The sequence below is a fragment of the Ochotona princeps genome, chromosome 26, assembly GCF_030435755.1.
Source record: "Ochotona princeps isolate mOchPri1 chromosome 26, mOchPri1.hap1, whole genome shotgun sequence".
In the NCBI taxonomy this organism is placed as follows: domain Eukaryota; kingdom Metazoa; phylum Chordata; class Mammalia; order Lagomorpha; family Ochotonidae; genus Ochotona; species Ochotona princeps.
In genome coordinates, this window is record NC_080857.1 from 21,244,851 (window position 1) to 21,262,396 (window position 17,546).

The following is a 17,546-nucleotide window of genomic DNA, read 5'->3' on the forward strand; positions in this document are numbered from 1 at the left end:
CCGATTAAAGACTCAGCTGCTCCACTTCCAAACCAGCTCCCTACTGATGTGTCTGGCAAAGCAGAAGAAGCCCATGTGCTTGGACTCCTGCATCCATGTAGCAAATCTGGAACAAGCTTAACATGCCTGGCTCTGACCCGGCATAGCCCCAGCAATTAGAGCCATTTGAAGAATGAACCAGCAAATCTGGAACATCTCTCTCATTCATTCTCTCTCTTTCTGTCTCTCTCTCTCTGCCTTTCAAACAAAAAGAATAACAAAAACAGAATTCTAACCTACCAGCATTTTTTTCAAATCACAAGTCTTGACATTCTAATCATGCATTTTCTAATAGTTAAAATGACTTCAAAAGAATGTTTATTATCTTAAATTTAAGGATTTTTCAAGGACTAGAACAGTCGCATAACTAACTAATCCTTTGCCTGCAGTGCAGGCACCCCATAATGAGCACTGGTTCAGGACTTGCTGCTCCATTTCCCATCCAGCCCTGCTTACGAACTGGGAAAGCAGACAAGAATGGCCCAAAGCCTTACGGAGACCTGGAAGGAGTGCTTGGCTCCCAGTTTCAGACTGGTCCAGCTCTGGTGCTTATGGACATTCAGAAAATAAACTAGCATGGGCCCGGTGCGGTAGCCTAATGGCTAAAGTCCTCACCTTGAATGCACCGGGATCCCATATGGGCACCAGTTCTAATCCCGGCATCTCCAATTCCCATCCAGCTCCCTGCTTGTGGCCTGGGAAAGCAGTCGGGGACAGTCCCAAGCCTTGGGACCCTGCACCCACACGGGAGACCCGGAAGAGGCTCCAGGCTCCTTCAGATCAGATCAGCTCTGGCTGTTGTGGCCACTTGGGGAGTGAATCAGTGAACGTTAGAGCTTCTTTTCAGTCTCTGCTCCTCTCTGTATATTTAACTTCCCAATAAAAATAAACAAATCTTATTAAAAAAGGAAGTTTGAACTTAAAAAAAAAATGGACCAGCAGTTGGAAGATTGTTCTCTCTCTGGCTATTCTTCCCTCCTTCCCTCTCTCTGTAACTCTTTCAAATAAAACAAATAAATCTTTTTTTTTTTTAATAAGAAAAAGGAATGTTCAGATAATTTAGCTTTTTAGTTTTGGTATACTGGTGCAAAAATTCAATTAAGTTTTAGTATTTATTAACTGTCTATGTACAATTCTTAGGCACAGCCCAAATATTCTAAAATATATATATTTTTTATTCTAAAATATTTTAAGCAGCTGTGTTCTGCAGACCACTTTTAAAAGTAAAATCTACACTACACATCTCCACATCTCCAACTTCAGGACGCACTTCCCTTTTATTTCAGTGACTTAAGTGTGTTCCATACTGAGTCACTGTACTTAATCAATATAATCTATTTATTTTTATACGGCACATTAAAACTATCTTATGAGTCAAAACAAGGAAAGCATTTACTTTCAAGGTAGCTGGTATACACACAATAGCAAATTTTGATGAGGCAGGAGCTGAGGGTACAAAAATTCTATCCCAGAATCTGTATCTGTGAGTATAATCTGTGAGTGTAAATATGTACAGATAAAGATGCTTCTTTAAAAGTACTGTCAGTAGGGGCCAGTGTGTGGCTCTGCAAGTTAAGCCTACCATCCTGGCATCCCAGAAATGGCTCACATCCTAGTTGTTCCACTTTTGCTCCAGCTTAGTATTTGTGGCCTGGCAAAGCAGCTGAACATGGCTCAATCATTTAGGCCTCTGCGGAAAACTCCTGCCTTTGGTCTGACTCACCACTGGCCACTGCAGCAATTTGGGGAGTGAATGGGTGGGTGGGTGTATTTCTCCCTGTTTCTCTCAATAGCTCTTTCAAATAAATAAATAAATCTTTAAAAAATATCAGTCATATAACTGATTGGTAAAAGGGTTCATATATAAAATACTACATCTGAATTGCTGTTTTTGCAATAACAAGCATATTGCAGTCAGTAATAAAAATTTAGACAGAAAAAATTGCTGAAGAATACTGTCCTGCGGGAAATGCTTATTTTGGGGAAAAAAGAAAGTAAATCTGACAAGATAATGAAAATAAATGTGTACACCCAGTACCTCAAGTATATCAGAAAAATGCTATTATGGAACTAAAAACAATAAAACATGGAACAAACACACTGTATACATAAACTCAAAAAGTGCTGACATTCTGAAATACTCTTCAAGTTAAAAACTACTTAAGAACAGGATCACTACCTAGTTAACTGAACATTCAAATCATTTTGCAAAAAAAAATTTAGAGTAAATATTTTAGTCTAGGCATGGCATTCATTAGCTTTCCCTTTCTAAGCTTCAACGTCAGCCAAAATTATTGCAAATATTCTGTTGTAATAAAACAAATGCTTGTAAGCATCACTTTCTGGGAGGCCAAAGAAAAATGAGAATTGACTGTACAATATGTAATCATCGATTGTGAACGAAAATAATTTTCACTGGTGAAAACATTATAAAGGACCAGCCTGCTTTTTGACAAATATGCCAACAAACAATAAAATATTAGTTATGACTTGTGTCACAACGTATTCATATCCTTACTGCTATTTTCTATGATCCTGTCAACCAAGCAAACGCAGCTGGAGACACTGCACGACCCCGGGGCAATCATTCATAGCACAGTTCCTTTTAGTTAGAATGTTGCTTTACAATAGAGGCAGCCGAGGCACAGATGTAGTGTCATGCCATTTTACTTAATCAGAGATTAGGTGTGTGAAATCTGACACACTCCTCAGAAATGCACTGCTGCTCAAAATATTTTTGAGAACACATAACTTTTGTTCCCACAGAACAAAAGAGAGCATGGGTTCATTTGTGGAATTTGGGATACAAGCATTTGTTAGCTTAACTAATAAAATATCTCTTTTTAAAAATTCTTGCTAATGGAAGGTAATTTTCAAACCTGTATTACTATATTTAATGAGCACTGTCCATTTGATTTTCTAACTTTCTTCACAGTAGAGCCTAAACATAATCTTTTCTTAATGAGTTAGGGTGTCTGACATATACTATAGTACTGCATAGTTACACAACTCTGACGCTGGCCTGTCTCTCCGGCCACGCCCCGTCACGCCCCGCCACGCCCCGTCACGCCCCGTCACGCCTCTCGCTCCTCTCTGCGCAGCCCTTACAGCTTCTCCTGGAGCATCAGCTGTGCAGTTCACCTGCTCCTTGACTTCAGCCAATCCTCTTCCACTAACGTGCCATGACGGACTGGGAAATCAGGTAACTAAGTTTATTAGCCTTCAGAGATCTTCTATTTAGTAAAGTGACAGAAGCTTTAACTTGCATTATTTTGTTTAGTGGTCTTCATCTTTCTAAAGTTCATTGATAATATTAATGTACAACAAAATAGCAGATTTAAAATTTTCATGTACAGCACAATCGTCTCACAAATTTTCAGAGAATATGTGACTTTTCTTGATAACTTTTCCCGTAACAGATTACCTCTGGTTCCTAAAGCAAACAATATTATGATATGATTCCAGCTAATGCCTACAGAATTGTGATCCAAATAATTACAATAACTATAATTACAATAATTTTGTTGTAAAATAGATTGAGAACTTTAAAAAAAGCACAAGGAATATCAAGTAAACACAAACTTCTCCACTATTCTTTACCGTCTAATTTTGATATGGAAAATACATTATAATCATATCACTGAATCATACAGCAAGTAAGTTTAAGTGAGCAATAAGAATTGCTTTTATTATAAGTAATACAGCCCAGAAAACTCCAAGACACTTCAATGGAATCCATAAAATTTGTTTTCTTTATATTAACCAAAAATAAAACAAAAGAAAATCCCAAGGCACTTTGCTACTATATAAAACTGGTATGTACTTCTTAAAATACTAGTCATAAATTTTTGAAGACAAACCCTTTTACTTATTAAAAAGTATAAAATAGAAATCAAGTATGAAACAAGGTCAAAAGCATACTTAACCAATGATGACAACAGATCTTATAAAACAATTACCTGTTATATGACCACATGCCTAAAGTTACATGACATAATTACTACAGCCAAAATAAGGTTAAAATACACATTACTAGATTAGCTAATGAAAACTGGTTTTCTGCTGATTTTATGTAAGAAATCCGTAATTTAGATACTGTCTTTATATTTTACAGTGTCAAATTCCACAATGGCATAATTAGAATACTTAATTTACTTTTATATTTAATCACTTACTTGCACTTAATTTTATACCACTGATTTTAAAAGTTAAGCAAGAACAGGATCCATTTGCATTGCAAATGGATCTGGCCTGTTGAGAATTATACCAGCAGTGCTAATAAGAATTTATGGCATGCCAGACACTATTTTGAGCAATTTATGTATATCAAACCCCTCTAATCCTTACAACAACTCTATGTGATATATATTTTTATCATTTCATTTTACAATAAGGAAGCTGAGGCTTAAAAATTTAGGTGAGCAGCTTTCCTACAGCCACAACTATAGCAGACCCCAGATTCTAACAAATGCATCTAATTCATGTCATAAAATCAAATCATATTCTTAGAATACTTTAGGCTATATTCTTAGAATATTTTCCTTTAGTATTTTAAAGTACATTTACTAATTCCACTCCTCCATATTACTGACACAACACACTTTAAAAATAAAACAGAAATCACTGGAGAACTAATAAATACTTTCAAATTCATCATAATGAAATCCATTTATATTTTATAAACAGATGTATGTTTCATTAGTAAAACAAAATATATAGCCCAAAACAGTTTTCCTTGTCAAATAAAACTGGCAAATAATAACAAGTAACATTAATATACAATATTATCTTTAAAAGTATTTAAGTCTACATTAATTTTTAGATATTGAGAATCAAAATAAACTAACTACCTCCCATGTTCCAGTATTCCCAAAAGCCCAAGTAAACCTCTTACAAAACCTCTGTATTTAACTGTGATGAGGGTCAATTAAATATAAATCCTTGACACATATAAGTGGTTTAGTTTTGCTTAACATCTACTCTAAACAAAATGCAGTGCAAATAACAATGGCCTCTGTAACGGCTTCTCTGGGAAAAGCTCTTTTACAACAGTCTACAGAATATCGCGTCTCTTTCATCACGTGTTGGTGGATGTTCTTCTTTCGTCATTTGCCTCAGTGGAGATTTTTTAAAAAGAAGGAAAGGAATACAAAGAAAGAACCCACAAATGTTGGAACCTGTAAAAATGAGAGACTAAAGTACTCAAAACAAATTGTACTAAGAAGTAGATGACACCTTCTATATAACTTTTCCCTAAAAAAGACAGCACTGCACATTCCTTATAAAAAGAAGTAACATTTTAAATACAAGGACACAGACTTACTACAGCTCTTATACATATATGATGGGTACTAACATACCAACAATTATTTTCCATCATAGTATGCTCACTGTTAAAACTTACTTTCACACAGATTTTAAAAAGCTGTATTTTAGAACCTAATGATTTACTGCACATTTTGAACACAGGTGAGATCCATGTGAGAAATCACTGCAAGCATCTTTAAGTCTCTTATAAAAAAGGAAAAAAAAAAAAACAAAAAAACCAAAAAATGGTATCCAGGTCAAAGACTCAAGGACATTTAATTACTTTGTCATCAACAAAATCTCTTTAGATACACACCATTCTCATTATTTAAGTTTGAGACAAACTACTTTCTTCCTGAAGAATCACATTTCTTTACATTCTTTGTTAGAAATTTTACCAAAAGAAAAAGCAAACATAAAGGACACTGTTAACCACAATATGGACTTCTAAAACACTCTTGATGACATTATCATTCTTTGACAGAATGAGTTATTCATGTTTCAGAATGTTTGCACAAACAGAAAATTCAGCTTAAGACATTGAACATCACTGTACGAACAGACTATAAAATCCAAAGCTAAAGATACAGCAGAAAGAAAAGGAGGGGAGAAAGGCAGAAAATGCTAAAGTGCTGAAACAAGACATAATTTTCCAACATAACCAAAATACAATTTTTTGCAGGAGGAAATAATAAGCCACCACTTTACAATAAAAAATATGGCCAATAAACACTAACAATGTAAAATCACCTAACTAGTACTGCATAATTTCCCCTCAAACTAAATTAAGTAAGCTATTGCATTAATCAAAACACCATCACTGTTATCACAGGGATTACACACATCTAATAATGGATGCAACATGCTATGATAAAATACAAATCTCAACTATGTAAGCTTCAGAGAACATATGAAGATGGGGGGAATGTTCTTTTAAGGTTAAATATGCAAGAAATAAAAACAAAAAAGATTTAAAGAGATAGTTACAGGTTTCAAAAGTACACAATCAAGCTAGGTTATATTCTGAAAAATCTTACGTAACAAGTTAAATGATCTGATTCTGAAAGTTCCCTGGCACACACTGTGTAAAAGGTGATGGACAGTGGTGTGGTATTGCTGCCATCACTGAGCCACAAGGGTTAGCCTTATTATTTCCATCAGAAACATGTAGTATCCAGCTTAGAAAAGTCAACACCAACAAGAACAAAATGATACGTTCAAATAATACAGCTAAAAACTATTTATTAGTACTCATATCAAAACTTTTTCTAAGATAACCATCTCACTTCTTAGGAAAAAACATATTTAAATAACAGTGTGAATGGGACAGTATTAACTGAAAGCATTTTTTAAGAAATAAATACTACTCAAATTGACAGAACCAGAATCTTCACTGACTTTTGGGGAGTCTCCTGTGTGGCTCACTTACCTCCACTGGCTGCGTCTTGCTCTTCCCCTTCAGGAAATGCAGCCTGGCTTGGCAAGCTATTCCTAGACCGCGTGACTGTCTCTAACTGCGAAGCCCGGCCCAGTAAAGATAGCTCATCTAGCACCTCTCCCTCTTTGGCCTCAAGGTCTGATTTGGAAGTTGTTAAGGGTTTTATACTTTCAGGGGCCATGAGTCTATTTGAGTCATTCAAGCATGCTACCGTGCCACTGTCCAAGCTCAACACACGGGCCCGAGTCTTAGCACTACTGGTGCTGGAAGTCCGTCGTGTGGCCCGCTTTTTGCCAGCTCCCTCAGGACCCAGATGAGCCTTGTGTGTGTGTTCAGAATCCGTGCCCCTTTCTTTGTGGACATGTTTGGTCTTTAGAGCACTGTACCTGCCCTCAGGAGACTGACGCGAATGAGAAGTGGTGCTAGAAGAGCTATCGCTGCTGAACTGGTGAGCAGACTGAACACTTGACGCTCTACTCAGGTCACTCTGATCACTAGAGTCCTCATCATGACAAAATACAGCACTATGAGGTTTGGTACCAGAAACACCTCGAAAGGAAATGTAGTCCCTATGCCGACTGGAGTCAAAACTGCTGGCCCGTTTCTTTCCTGTCCGTCTCCTGCCTGACTTGTGGGCAGAAGCTGTCCGGTAAATTAAGCTGGAGGATTTAGGTCGCACATCCCCTTCCTTCTGCTTTCCACCAGCATCCTTACAAATTTTTGAATCCACTGGAATCACTGGCTTTTCACTCTGTTCCTCCTTGTTGTCCACAGTTTTCTCCACTGGCCTATCCTCTGGTGACGTAACTTCATTGGCATGGGGGTTTTTGTTGGCTTCTTCAGACGCAGACGTGCTGAGCGCTCTCTGGTTGTGCACCTCCTCTGAGCTCGCAGGCTCCCTGGCCTCGGGAGCCCCAGGATCTGCACTGACTTCCAAGGCAGCCGTGTCCCTGCTAGTCCTTTGGTCACCGGCACAGCTGTTCTCAGGATCAGCACAGCACTCTTTTTTCCTACTACTCTTCTTGCTTATTTTTGGAGACTCGTCATGTTCTGACAAGATGCTTTCTATGTGTGTGGAGCTAGTCTGCTCACTTTTGTAGCTGCTGACAGTACTATTGGTGTCACGGTCCGTCCCACTGCAATAGCTCTCAGTGGACCCACTACTCCGTGTGCTCAGACTCCTCAAGCTGTCCACACTTTTGTCTGCCTTCAAAGGTTTGCTCTTCCCACTTTTTGTGGGTGGCTGAGAACTGCTGATTTTTAGGTCAGAAGTAAGCCGAAACTCCCCAGATAAACAAGAATTTTCCACCAAAGATTCTTTGGATCCAGAATGAGGCTTGGAAGATTCTAACTCACTAACTGGGTCTAGACCACGTCTTTGTTGATAGAGAGGGAAGTCATTCAGCGAAGAGTCTGGAAAAGCCACAGCTGAGCTGGAAGTCCGTGGCACTCCTCGAGGTCGGTGGTCCTTCCTGTAAGAGTGTGAATGTAAAGGTACAAGCGAAGCCATTTCTGTGTCACAGGCGCTGGACAGAGACTGATCAACATGGTGGTGGTGGCTGTGACTTGGCAAGCTCACTTTGTCACTGAAGTCCCTGGGCAGGTCCTGTCCACAAGAGGATAAGGAAGGTTGAATGGAGATGAAGGAGTCATTGGAGACCAGACGGAAGAGCTTCCGATCAGCTGCCAAATCTATTTCAAACACATATTTGGAAATATTAACACAGATGCATGATCTACTTTTTTTACTGTGTAACAATCGAAAGAATTCACAGCATACAGTAAATCAAAGATACACAATTTCTCACAGTTCACTAACAGTTGGCTGGTCCTTCCAAAGAGCTGGTTTCTATTTCACAGTTGCACAAAGACAGCATTCTACTGATGAGATGAACGGAATTACCAAATGTGAGTTCCTGAACTGGCCTCAAAAAGGTTCTATAGACTAATAACAATAAAGTTAGAGGCAAAAAAAAAGATTATATTAAAAATAGACCTGGATTTCTATGCAAACCTTGTCTTATCTTATTAACTCGATGGCACTGGGTTATACTTCAGGGTCTCTGTCTATAAAATGGCATTATTAGCCTAAAACTCAGAGTTAGTGGTCAAGAAATGTTGAGTTAATAACACTGTGTTGGCACATCATGATCAATGGTACCTAACAGTGTCATTATTTTACCTAACACAATACGAGAATCACTTTGAAAAACTAGCATGATTATTTCATGTATCAACAAAAACCTCCAGGCCAGCACAATGGCTCAACTAGCTTATTCCTCACCTACAAGTGCTAGTATCCCATATGAACACTGATTCAAGTCCCATTTGCTCCACTTCTCATCCAGCTCCCTGCTTGTGTCCTAAGAAAGTAGCAGAAGATGGTCCAAAGCCTTGAGACCCTGCACCCATGTGGGAGACTTAGAAGAGGCTTCTAGATGCCGGCTTGGGATCATTTCTGCTCCAGCCATTGCAGCCATTTGGGGAATGAACTAGCAGATGGAACATCTTTCTCCATCATCTCTCCTCTCTGTAAATCTGGCTTTCTGACTGGCTGGGCTGTGCTAGGCTGAAGTACCCCCCAGGCAGGAGCTGGGACTGGGGGCAGGCCAGGTGGAGCCAGGCTGCAGTACCCACTGGCGAACACTAAGGTGAGATGGGCCATGCCAGACTGCATCGCAGCAACCAACAGCACATGTAAGACCGGAGGCTGGAAGAGAACCTGCTGGGGGGGGGTTGGGACTGCAAGGGCTCCCCTGCTAGGCCACTGAAAGCTGGGACTGGGAGCACACAAGGATGCAACAGACCCTGGGCAGGACTCACTATCATCAGCCTTCATGGGAATTGGGTTTGGAACAGGGCTTGGACTAGACCAGGCCACTGCATCTACTAGCGCAGGCAAGGACCATGATAAGTGCCAACTGACCAAGCTTTGTCATAGCATCCACAAGTGCCAGGACATGGCACAAATCGTGGCCGAGTAGATCACAGTATTCCATGGAGAGTGCAAAATCTGGGATTTGGACTGGGACTGGCTCTAGTAGGGAAACTGTGGGCATCCCTCTAGTGGGTTGCAACTCCTGCTGGTGGCATGAGAGCCAGGACTGGTTTGTGGCGTCAGCTGAGCTGCAACACACATAGTGTATACAAGGACCTGATTGGGATGTAGCACACACTAAATTAGTCTGCTGCACATGTTGGCATGCTCAGGAATGGGGCTGGGAGCAGGTCTGGTGGGGTTAACGGGGATCACATCAGCTAGGCTGCAGTTCCTGCTGGAGTATGGAAGGGCTAGGTCTGTGGTACACTGGGCTGGACTGGGCCGCAACATCTGTCAGTTTACCTTGAAAATTATTCTTTTTTAATTTTTTTAAAGATTTAATTAGTTTTATTGCAAAGTCAGATACATATATAGAGAAGAGTAGAGACAGAAATAACTTGTCTGATGATTTACTCCCCAAGTGACCACGACAGCAGGTGCTGCACTGATCTGAAGCCAGGAGCTAGGAGTTTTTCTGGATCTCCCACGCGGGTGCAGGGTCCCACGGCTTTGGGCCATCCTCGACTGTTTTCCCAGGCCAGAAGCAGGAAGCTGGATGGGAAGTGGGGTTGCCGGGATTAGAACCAGTGCCATATGGGATCCCGGCACATTCAAAGCAAGGACTTTAACTGCTAGGCCACCACGCCGGGCCTGAAAATTATTCTTTTTTATTTTAAAGATTTATTTATTTTTATTGCAAAGTCAGATATATTCAGAGAGGAACAGAGACAGAGAGAAATATCTTCCCTCTGATGATTCACTCGCCAAGTGAGAGAAACAGCCAGTGCTGTGCCAATCCGGACCCAGGAATCTCCTCCAGGTCTTCCACATGGTTGCAGGGTCCCAAGGCTTTGGGCAGTCCTTGACTGTTTTCCCAGACCACAAGCAGGGAGCTGGATGGGAAGCGGATCTGCCGGGATTAGAACCAGTGCCCATATGGGATCCTGGCAAGTTCAAGGCAAGGACTTTAGCCAATAGGCCACGGCGCTGGGCCCTGAAAATTATTCTTAACTCTGATCATTTAATCTATTTATATGGGAAATAATTTATATGTGAAATAATAAAATCAAATCTGCATATAAGATTTCTTCAACCATGTAATCTTCCACCTGCAAGCAACAGCATCCCAAATGGACACTGGTTTGAGTCCCAGCTGCTCCACCTCAAATCTAGCTTCCTGCTTGAGAAAGCAGTGGAGGACAGTTCAAAGCCTTGGTTCAACGCCCCTATGTTCAATGCCCCTAGGCTCTTGGCTCCTGGCTTTGGATCAGCTTAGCTCCAGCCCTTCTGGCCATTTGGGGAGTGAACCAGTGAATAGTTCACTCTATCTCTCCTCTCTGTAGATCTGCCTAATAAAAATAATAAACCTTTTTTAAAAAATTTCAGCACAAGCCTGTCATCTCAGATAATTATGAAGGCTATTAAACCACAAAATTCCTAACAATGTCCAATAAAAATGGCTAAATCGATTATGTGGTCTATTTATACAGGTGCTAAAAACATTTCCAAAGATTATATAATAAACAATGTGAGAAAATATTTGTACAAAAAGGTGATCCTACACAAAAACACAGTATCCCAGGTTTACACATTAATATGAGCACTAACAGTACAGGTGCATATTTTTATGAATGTTAAGAGTGATTTGCCATTTTTAATTATAAAAAGGAATTGCCTTGATATACACTATAACAAGTAAATCAAACACAAAAAGGAACAAGTAAATGTAGAGACCAAAAGCCTAGTGGTTTTGTCATGCACTGACTCAGGAAGGAAACAGTAAAATGAGTGTCTTTTGGGGGATATGAAATTACAAGTGGTGATGGGCACAAAATCCTATAAGTATACTAAAACCACTGAATTACATATTATATAGAAGGCAAATTTCATATACATAAAATATATTGCAATAAGAAAAAAAGGTAATATACCAAACATGTGGCAGAAGTGTAACTACTTTATCCTTCATATTTAACAGTGCTTTCTAAACTTAACACATTACTTTCCTAAACACAAATAATCCTTCCTTCCTCTCATCTGGACCACCCTCCTCAACTATACATTCTTTTATTTATCCTACAAAAATCAAATCCTTCCCCTTACATTGATTTCCCCTAGTAGCTATCACTTTAGATTTCTGCCCTTTTATAAAAACTCAGAGAGCAGTCCAGGAGGCCTGGCAGGATCATTTAATCCCTAAATCCTTATCTTGCAAGTGTCAGGATCCCATAGGGGTGCCAATTCATATCCCAGCTGCTCCTCTTCCCATTCAGCTTCCTGCCTGCAGCCTGGGAAAGCAGTAGAGGCAGACCCAAAGTGTTGGGACCTCTGCATCAGCTCAGCTGCAATCTACTGCAGCCATTTGGGGAGTGAATCAACGGACGGAAGATCTTCCCCTCTGTCCCTCCTTTTCTCCATAAATCTGACCTGTCTTTCCAGTAAAAAAAAAAAAAAAAAAAAAAAATCTCTGAGGAAAAGAAACAAAAGGTGGTCCAGGGCCCAGGGCCTAGCACTGAAGTTACACATGTCCGACCTCAGAGAACTTGGGTTAGATATGCAGTTGTGGCTCCTGACTTTACTTCCTACTAACACACACCATAATGAGGAAACAGGTGACAGTTCCCGTAGTTGGGTCACTACTACTAACCCTGTAGGCATTTGGGAAATGAACTAGCAGCTGTTACAGGAATTTCAACAATGAACCAGCAGATGGAAACCCAACCTCTATGTCTTTTTTCACATTCCTCTTTTACGTAAATTAATTTTTAAAAACTTTTTAAAAATGACTATGTTCACTATGTTTGATTCTTCCCAATTATTTTTAGCTGAATTCTAACCCTACTCCATTAAGACTATGCTCACCAAGGCCACCAATATCCTCTAAAAAAATCATTAAACCCAATGGTCAAGTCTAGATCTCATGTCACTTAACATCTCCATAGCATCTGACGAAGCTGATCCATCCATTCCTGAAACTCTGGGACGTAACAACGTAAATGTTCCTTCTATCTCACCAGTTACTTCTCTTCAGTCTCCTAGACTAAGCTTGCAGTGGCTCAGGCTCCATCCTCAGAATTCTTTATTCTGTTAGACTCCCTCTCTTTCAAATCTCATCTAGCTATCTGACATTGTAATGAGCTAACATTCAAAAATACTCACAACTAGTTTCTCCATATGTTACCATCCCCTGTGCTCCTCTAGGATAGCCTAAAGTTCTGATCTTAGAACTGAAGACATGAGTAAGGGTGGGAAGGGACACCACAGACTACTTCTTAGATGGGAAAAAGTACAGGGTACAAACCCCACCCCTAATCCTCAGTTTTCTCCCAATCTCCTGAATCATTGACAAAACAAAAGCCAACTGGCCAACTAATGGCCAGCCAACTAACGGCCAGCCAACTAACTAAAGGTCATTGTCCTGTAAATCGAAACCAAAGAACCACAAAAGTTCCAAAGGACAGTTAGACCAAAATGAAAAAGTACCACTAGAGGGCGCCAGGACCAAGAATTTGGATTAGGAACTCCAAACCAGCTAACTACACTGGCTTGCCCTGTTTATGAACTGTCGAACCAAATAATCTAACTACACATTTCACATGATTTGGGGCTTTTTTTTTGGGGGGGGGGGAGGACAGAGGGATAGTATTTATGCACAGATAATTGCGAAACTTAAAATCCCAATCCAGATCTCCTTACCTATTCATTGCCATACGGAGGTCTAACAACATCTCACAACAAATATGACCAAAGAAACTCCCTACTTATTATCCACGCTCTCTCCCCATCCAAATATTTGGTCCTTTTCTGTACACTCCATCTTCTCTGTTGCTTAGTCCAAAAACCCCAGTCTTCCATAACTACTATTCATCATACACGATATACCCAAATTCAGCAACATATTTTTTTCTCTCTCTCTCTTTCTCACCCCAACACACTACTAATTACCCTGATCTGTGTACTAGATTACTGCAATCACCTGCTAACTGAGCTCTCTGCTTCAGCTCTGCTGTTTTTAATATATTCCCAAACAGAGGAGCTTCAGCAATTTAGTTAAATTTAACAATTTAGTTAAAAAATAACCCTTCAGCAGTCTTGATCATCTGGAATTAAAACCAATTTTTTGGAAAAGTAAAGTTTCTGAGAGACAGAGAGAGAGAGAGAATGAATCTGAACTGCTGGTTCACTGCTGGTCCAGGACTCCCACATGAGTAGCAGGTGCCAAAACACTTAAGCCATCTTCCAATGCTTTTTCCAGGCAACTAGCAGGGAGCTGGATTCAAAATAGAGCAGCCAGGACACAATCTAGTGCACATACAAGAAGCCAGCAATCACAGATGGAGGCTTTACCTGATACACCACAATGTCAGCCCCAAATCAGTGTCTTTGAAATGGCTTAAAAGACCATACAATCTAGCTTCACCCTACCAACACCAGTCACATCATTTCTCTAGCCTTGGTGGCTTTTTCCTCTTGTTCCTGGGTCTGCCGGGGCCTTGACAGCTCACTCCTATCTCAGGTCTGTGGTCTCCAGAAGGCTCTCTCTGAACTGTGCTGCTATCACAGTTTCGCCAGCCCCCAACCTGTCCTGTCTCCATTTATGTTGACACATCGAACTTACACTTGTAAGATTCCAAACTATGGAATACACACAAGGATTAAACAGGCTTCATAGGGAAACCACACCAAGGCAGAGATTTCTGTCTATTCAGTGACTTACTTTCAGAACTAATGCTGCCAGGCACAAATGAGTACTTGAAAACAATGTTAAATGTTAAACTAAGACATGAAAAGTGTTACATAATAAAATCAAATTACAAAATGTATAAAGTAGACTAGTACAATACAAGGAGCAAAAGCATAATTTACATGTAGATTTGAATGATAACTTCATAACTATGATTTCTGGCAAGCGTCATATAACTTTCTAAGTCATAACCTGCTCATTTGTAAAATAAGAATAATAATGAGATCCCAGCTCTCTGCCATTGTACGTGTGCAAGCAGTAGAGGACAGTCCACATGTCTGGTCCTCTGGTGGCCCAGAAAAAACTCCTGGTTCCTGCCTTCAAGACCAGAGCAGTTCTAACTGTTGAGGCCAATTGGGGAGTGAACTAATGGATGGAAGATCTCAATCTCTCTATTTGTGTAGTTCTTCCTTTCAAATAAATAAATAAGTCTTTAAAAGAATAATAATAATGAAGATACTCTAGGCAAATGCATATGAAGTGAGCAGAAAAGGACAAACTAAAGCCCATAGTGCAAGATCAGCTCATTTTTAATTATGTAAATGAAGTTTTAAGTGTGTTACGCCATGTCTATTCACGTAAGTGTTCATGATTCCCTTTACTCCACAAAAGCACAGCAGATAAATAGCAAGAGAGATCATTCACTGACAAGTCTATCTTTACAGGAAAGTTTGCCTGCTCCTATTCTGGACAATAAAGTCCCCAGTGAATGCAGACATCTTTATTCACAGTAGTGTGCAGCTTCAAGGGCAGGTTTCTGTATGTTATTCCACCCAACCACATTACAAAAATCCCGCTTACACAAAATACTTTCCACATTCAAAATATGATGAAGACAAATGACCCATAAATGCAATGTCACTAAAACTTTTAAAGATATGCTACTTAGCTGCTGAGACAATATCGATGGTTATACATTAAATAAGGGATATTATAATTTTCAAAGCAACTGACTCACCTTTAAGTTTTTTAAAAAGTTTCTGTAGCATACTATATATTTAATGATTTTCACATTCTCTTTGAGGGTTATGGTTGGGGGGATAACACACACATAGAAATAAACAATGATAGGCAACTGTAATTCAAACAAGCAAAAAGTTACAGTGACAAGACAAAACCCCAGGTACCAATAACAAAATACACTGGTAAGAAACGGACTTGGGAAAAGTATTAAATTAATGGACAAATATCATAATTAAATTACCTATTTGTAATCTCATAGACAAGTTTAAATAGTGAGAATAGTTTATCAGCCTGTATGCCCAACAAACACCATCAATAAGCTAATAAAAAATAACAAGGTTATAACAGGATAAAAACAGGGAGATAACTACTAACTCAATTGTTTATTGATAATATAAACTTGGATAATCCCTTTTTGAAAATGGGGATGACACAGCTGTCCATTCATGTTCAAAGATTTCAAATAAAACATACAATTTAGGTATCTTTATATTGCTATACTGTATCTACAATCGTTCCTGGCCTTCTGGCTAAGATCAAGTGTAGAATTTTACCCACAAAATACATTAAATATCTTTTCTTTATTTCAATAAAGAAAGTATAAAAGAAGATTTGGTATCTAGAAAGTTCCCTGTAAAATCCAAAATACTGATTTATATCAGACTGACTAAGGAGGGGTCAAAACACATGGCCAACGTTTCTATCAACAATCTTACCTCAAAGTACTTTTTTGGCAACAGACCCACAGTTTCTGAGAACCAACAGAAAGTCATTTCTGAGTTAAGACAGTAATTTCTACCTTTCGGCAAGAGATGAAGCAGCTGGCACTTAGAGATCACATCAAATTAAAATAAGAGCTTTACATATTAGGGCTTCCCTAAACTGGCCTAGACACTCTGACCAACTAAAGGAAGACCAGATTCTTACGTCTCACCTGATATTCATCCTTTGCTATATACTCATAAAATTTTTTTCCATGTTTATTTGGCAGATCATGTCTAACTGAAATCTTGTAGGCCAAAATCACTTATAATTCTGTATTAGTACTACTCCCAATACATCATTTTAAGGTTCCTAAAGACAACCATACCAAGCAAAAATAAGCCTCGGCCAAAATGTGAGCTGCATTTTACAAATTCAATCTAGTCACCACATTAAAATGTCCCAAAAAAGAATAATGTCCTTACCTTGTTCTTCACTTCCTTCTTTACAAAGACTAGAACTCTGTCCCAGACTTAAACTGATATCATCAGAAGTCTTCGCAGGGTCTGTATCTCCTACAAAGTTAATAGAACCAAGAAACCACATCACATTCAAAGTCAAGTCTGTAGTATGACATAGCCCAGGGAGAACCCCAAACAGAATGGCAGATAACTAAAGCAGGGCTTGTGCATCGAGTGTTACAACAGTGTTAACTCAAAAAATTATTTCCTTCAGTGTGAGCTTTTAAAAATACACAAATTATATACAGGAAGTGGTTAAGAACTTGCATTTTCTAACATATTGGTCATTCAATACCATGTCAATTAACTCCATAATGTTGTAAATTGTTCTTGATGTTATGTTGTGGCTTTTCATTGGATGGGATGATATTTTGCCAGCTCTACTTTCAGACCAGGGATGGTCTCCCAATGAAACTGTTGAATTTATCTGGACAATAAGATGCTGGACTCTATGCATGGTACATGCTTGCAATGAAGGAATCATGACTGGATTTGAACTGTACTACTGCAACACTGTACAGGAATCCAACATGTGGGGAGGGCTTGAGGAGGGGTTGGGGGAATCCCAGAGCCTATGAAACTGTGTCATAAAACGAAATTAAATTAAAAAAGAAAAGGGAGATGGACATTTGCAGAAAAAAAAAATCTTATATATATATATAATGTAACAACTTTATAGAAATTTCCCAGGGTAAAACAGAAGGCTAAAGCTAAAAAGTTGTACGGAAAAAATAATGTGATGTATATATAGTACAGATGTATTAGTCAAAGGTCAGCAAAATCGGAACTTTC

General features: G+C 39.2%; 1 protein-coding gene across 5 annotated transcripts in view; it reads right to left on the reverse strand.

The window, feature by feature from the left end:
* The window catches only part of PCNX1 (pecanex 1), a 152,115-nt gene that overhangs the window by 90,147 nt on the left and 44,422 nt on the right, over nucleotides 1-17,546 (reverse strand). For all 5 annotated transcript variants that reach the window (XM_004584432.2, XM_058655456.1, XM_058655454.1 and 2 more), the window contains exons 5-6: nucleotides 16,719-16,808; nucleotides 6,776-8,476 (exon numbers count right to left, since the gene is read on the reverse strand). In XM_004584432.2, the coding sequence (XP_004584489.2) occupies nucleotides 6,776-8,476; nucleotides 16,719-16,808 (1,791 nt within the window). The remainder of the gene's footprint in view (nucleotides 1-6,775; nucleotides 8,477-16,718; nucleotides 16,809-17,546) is intronic.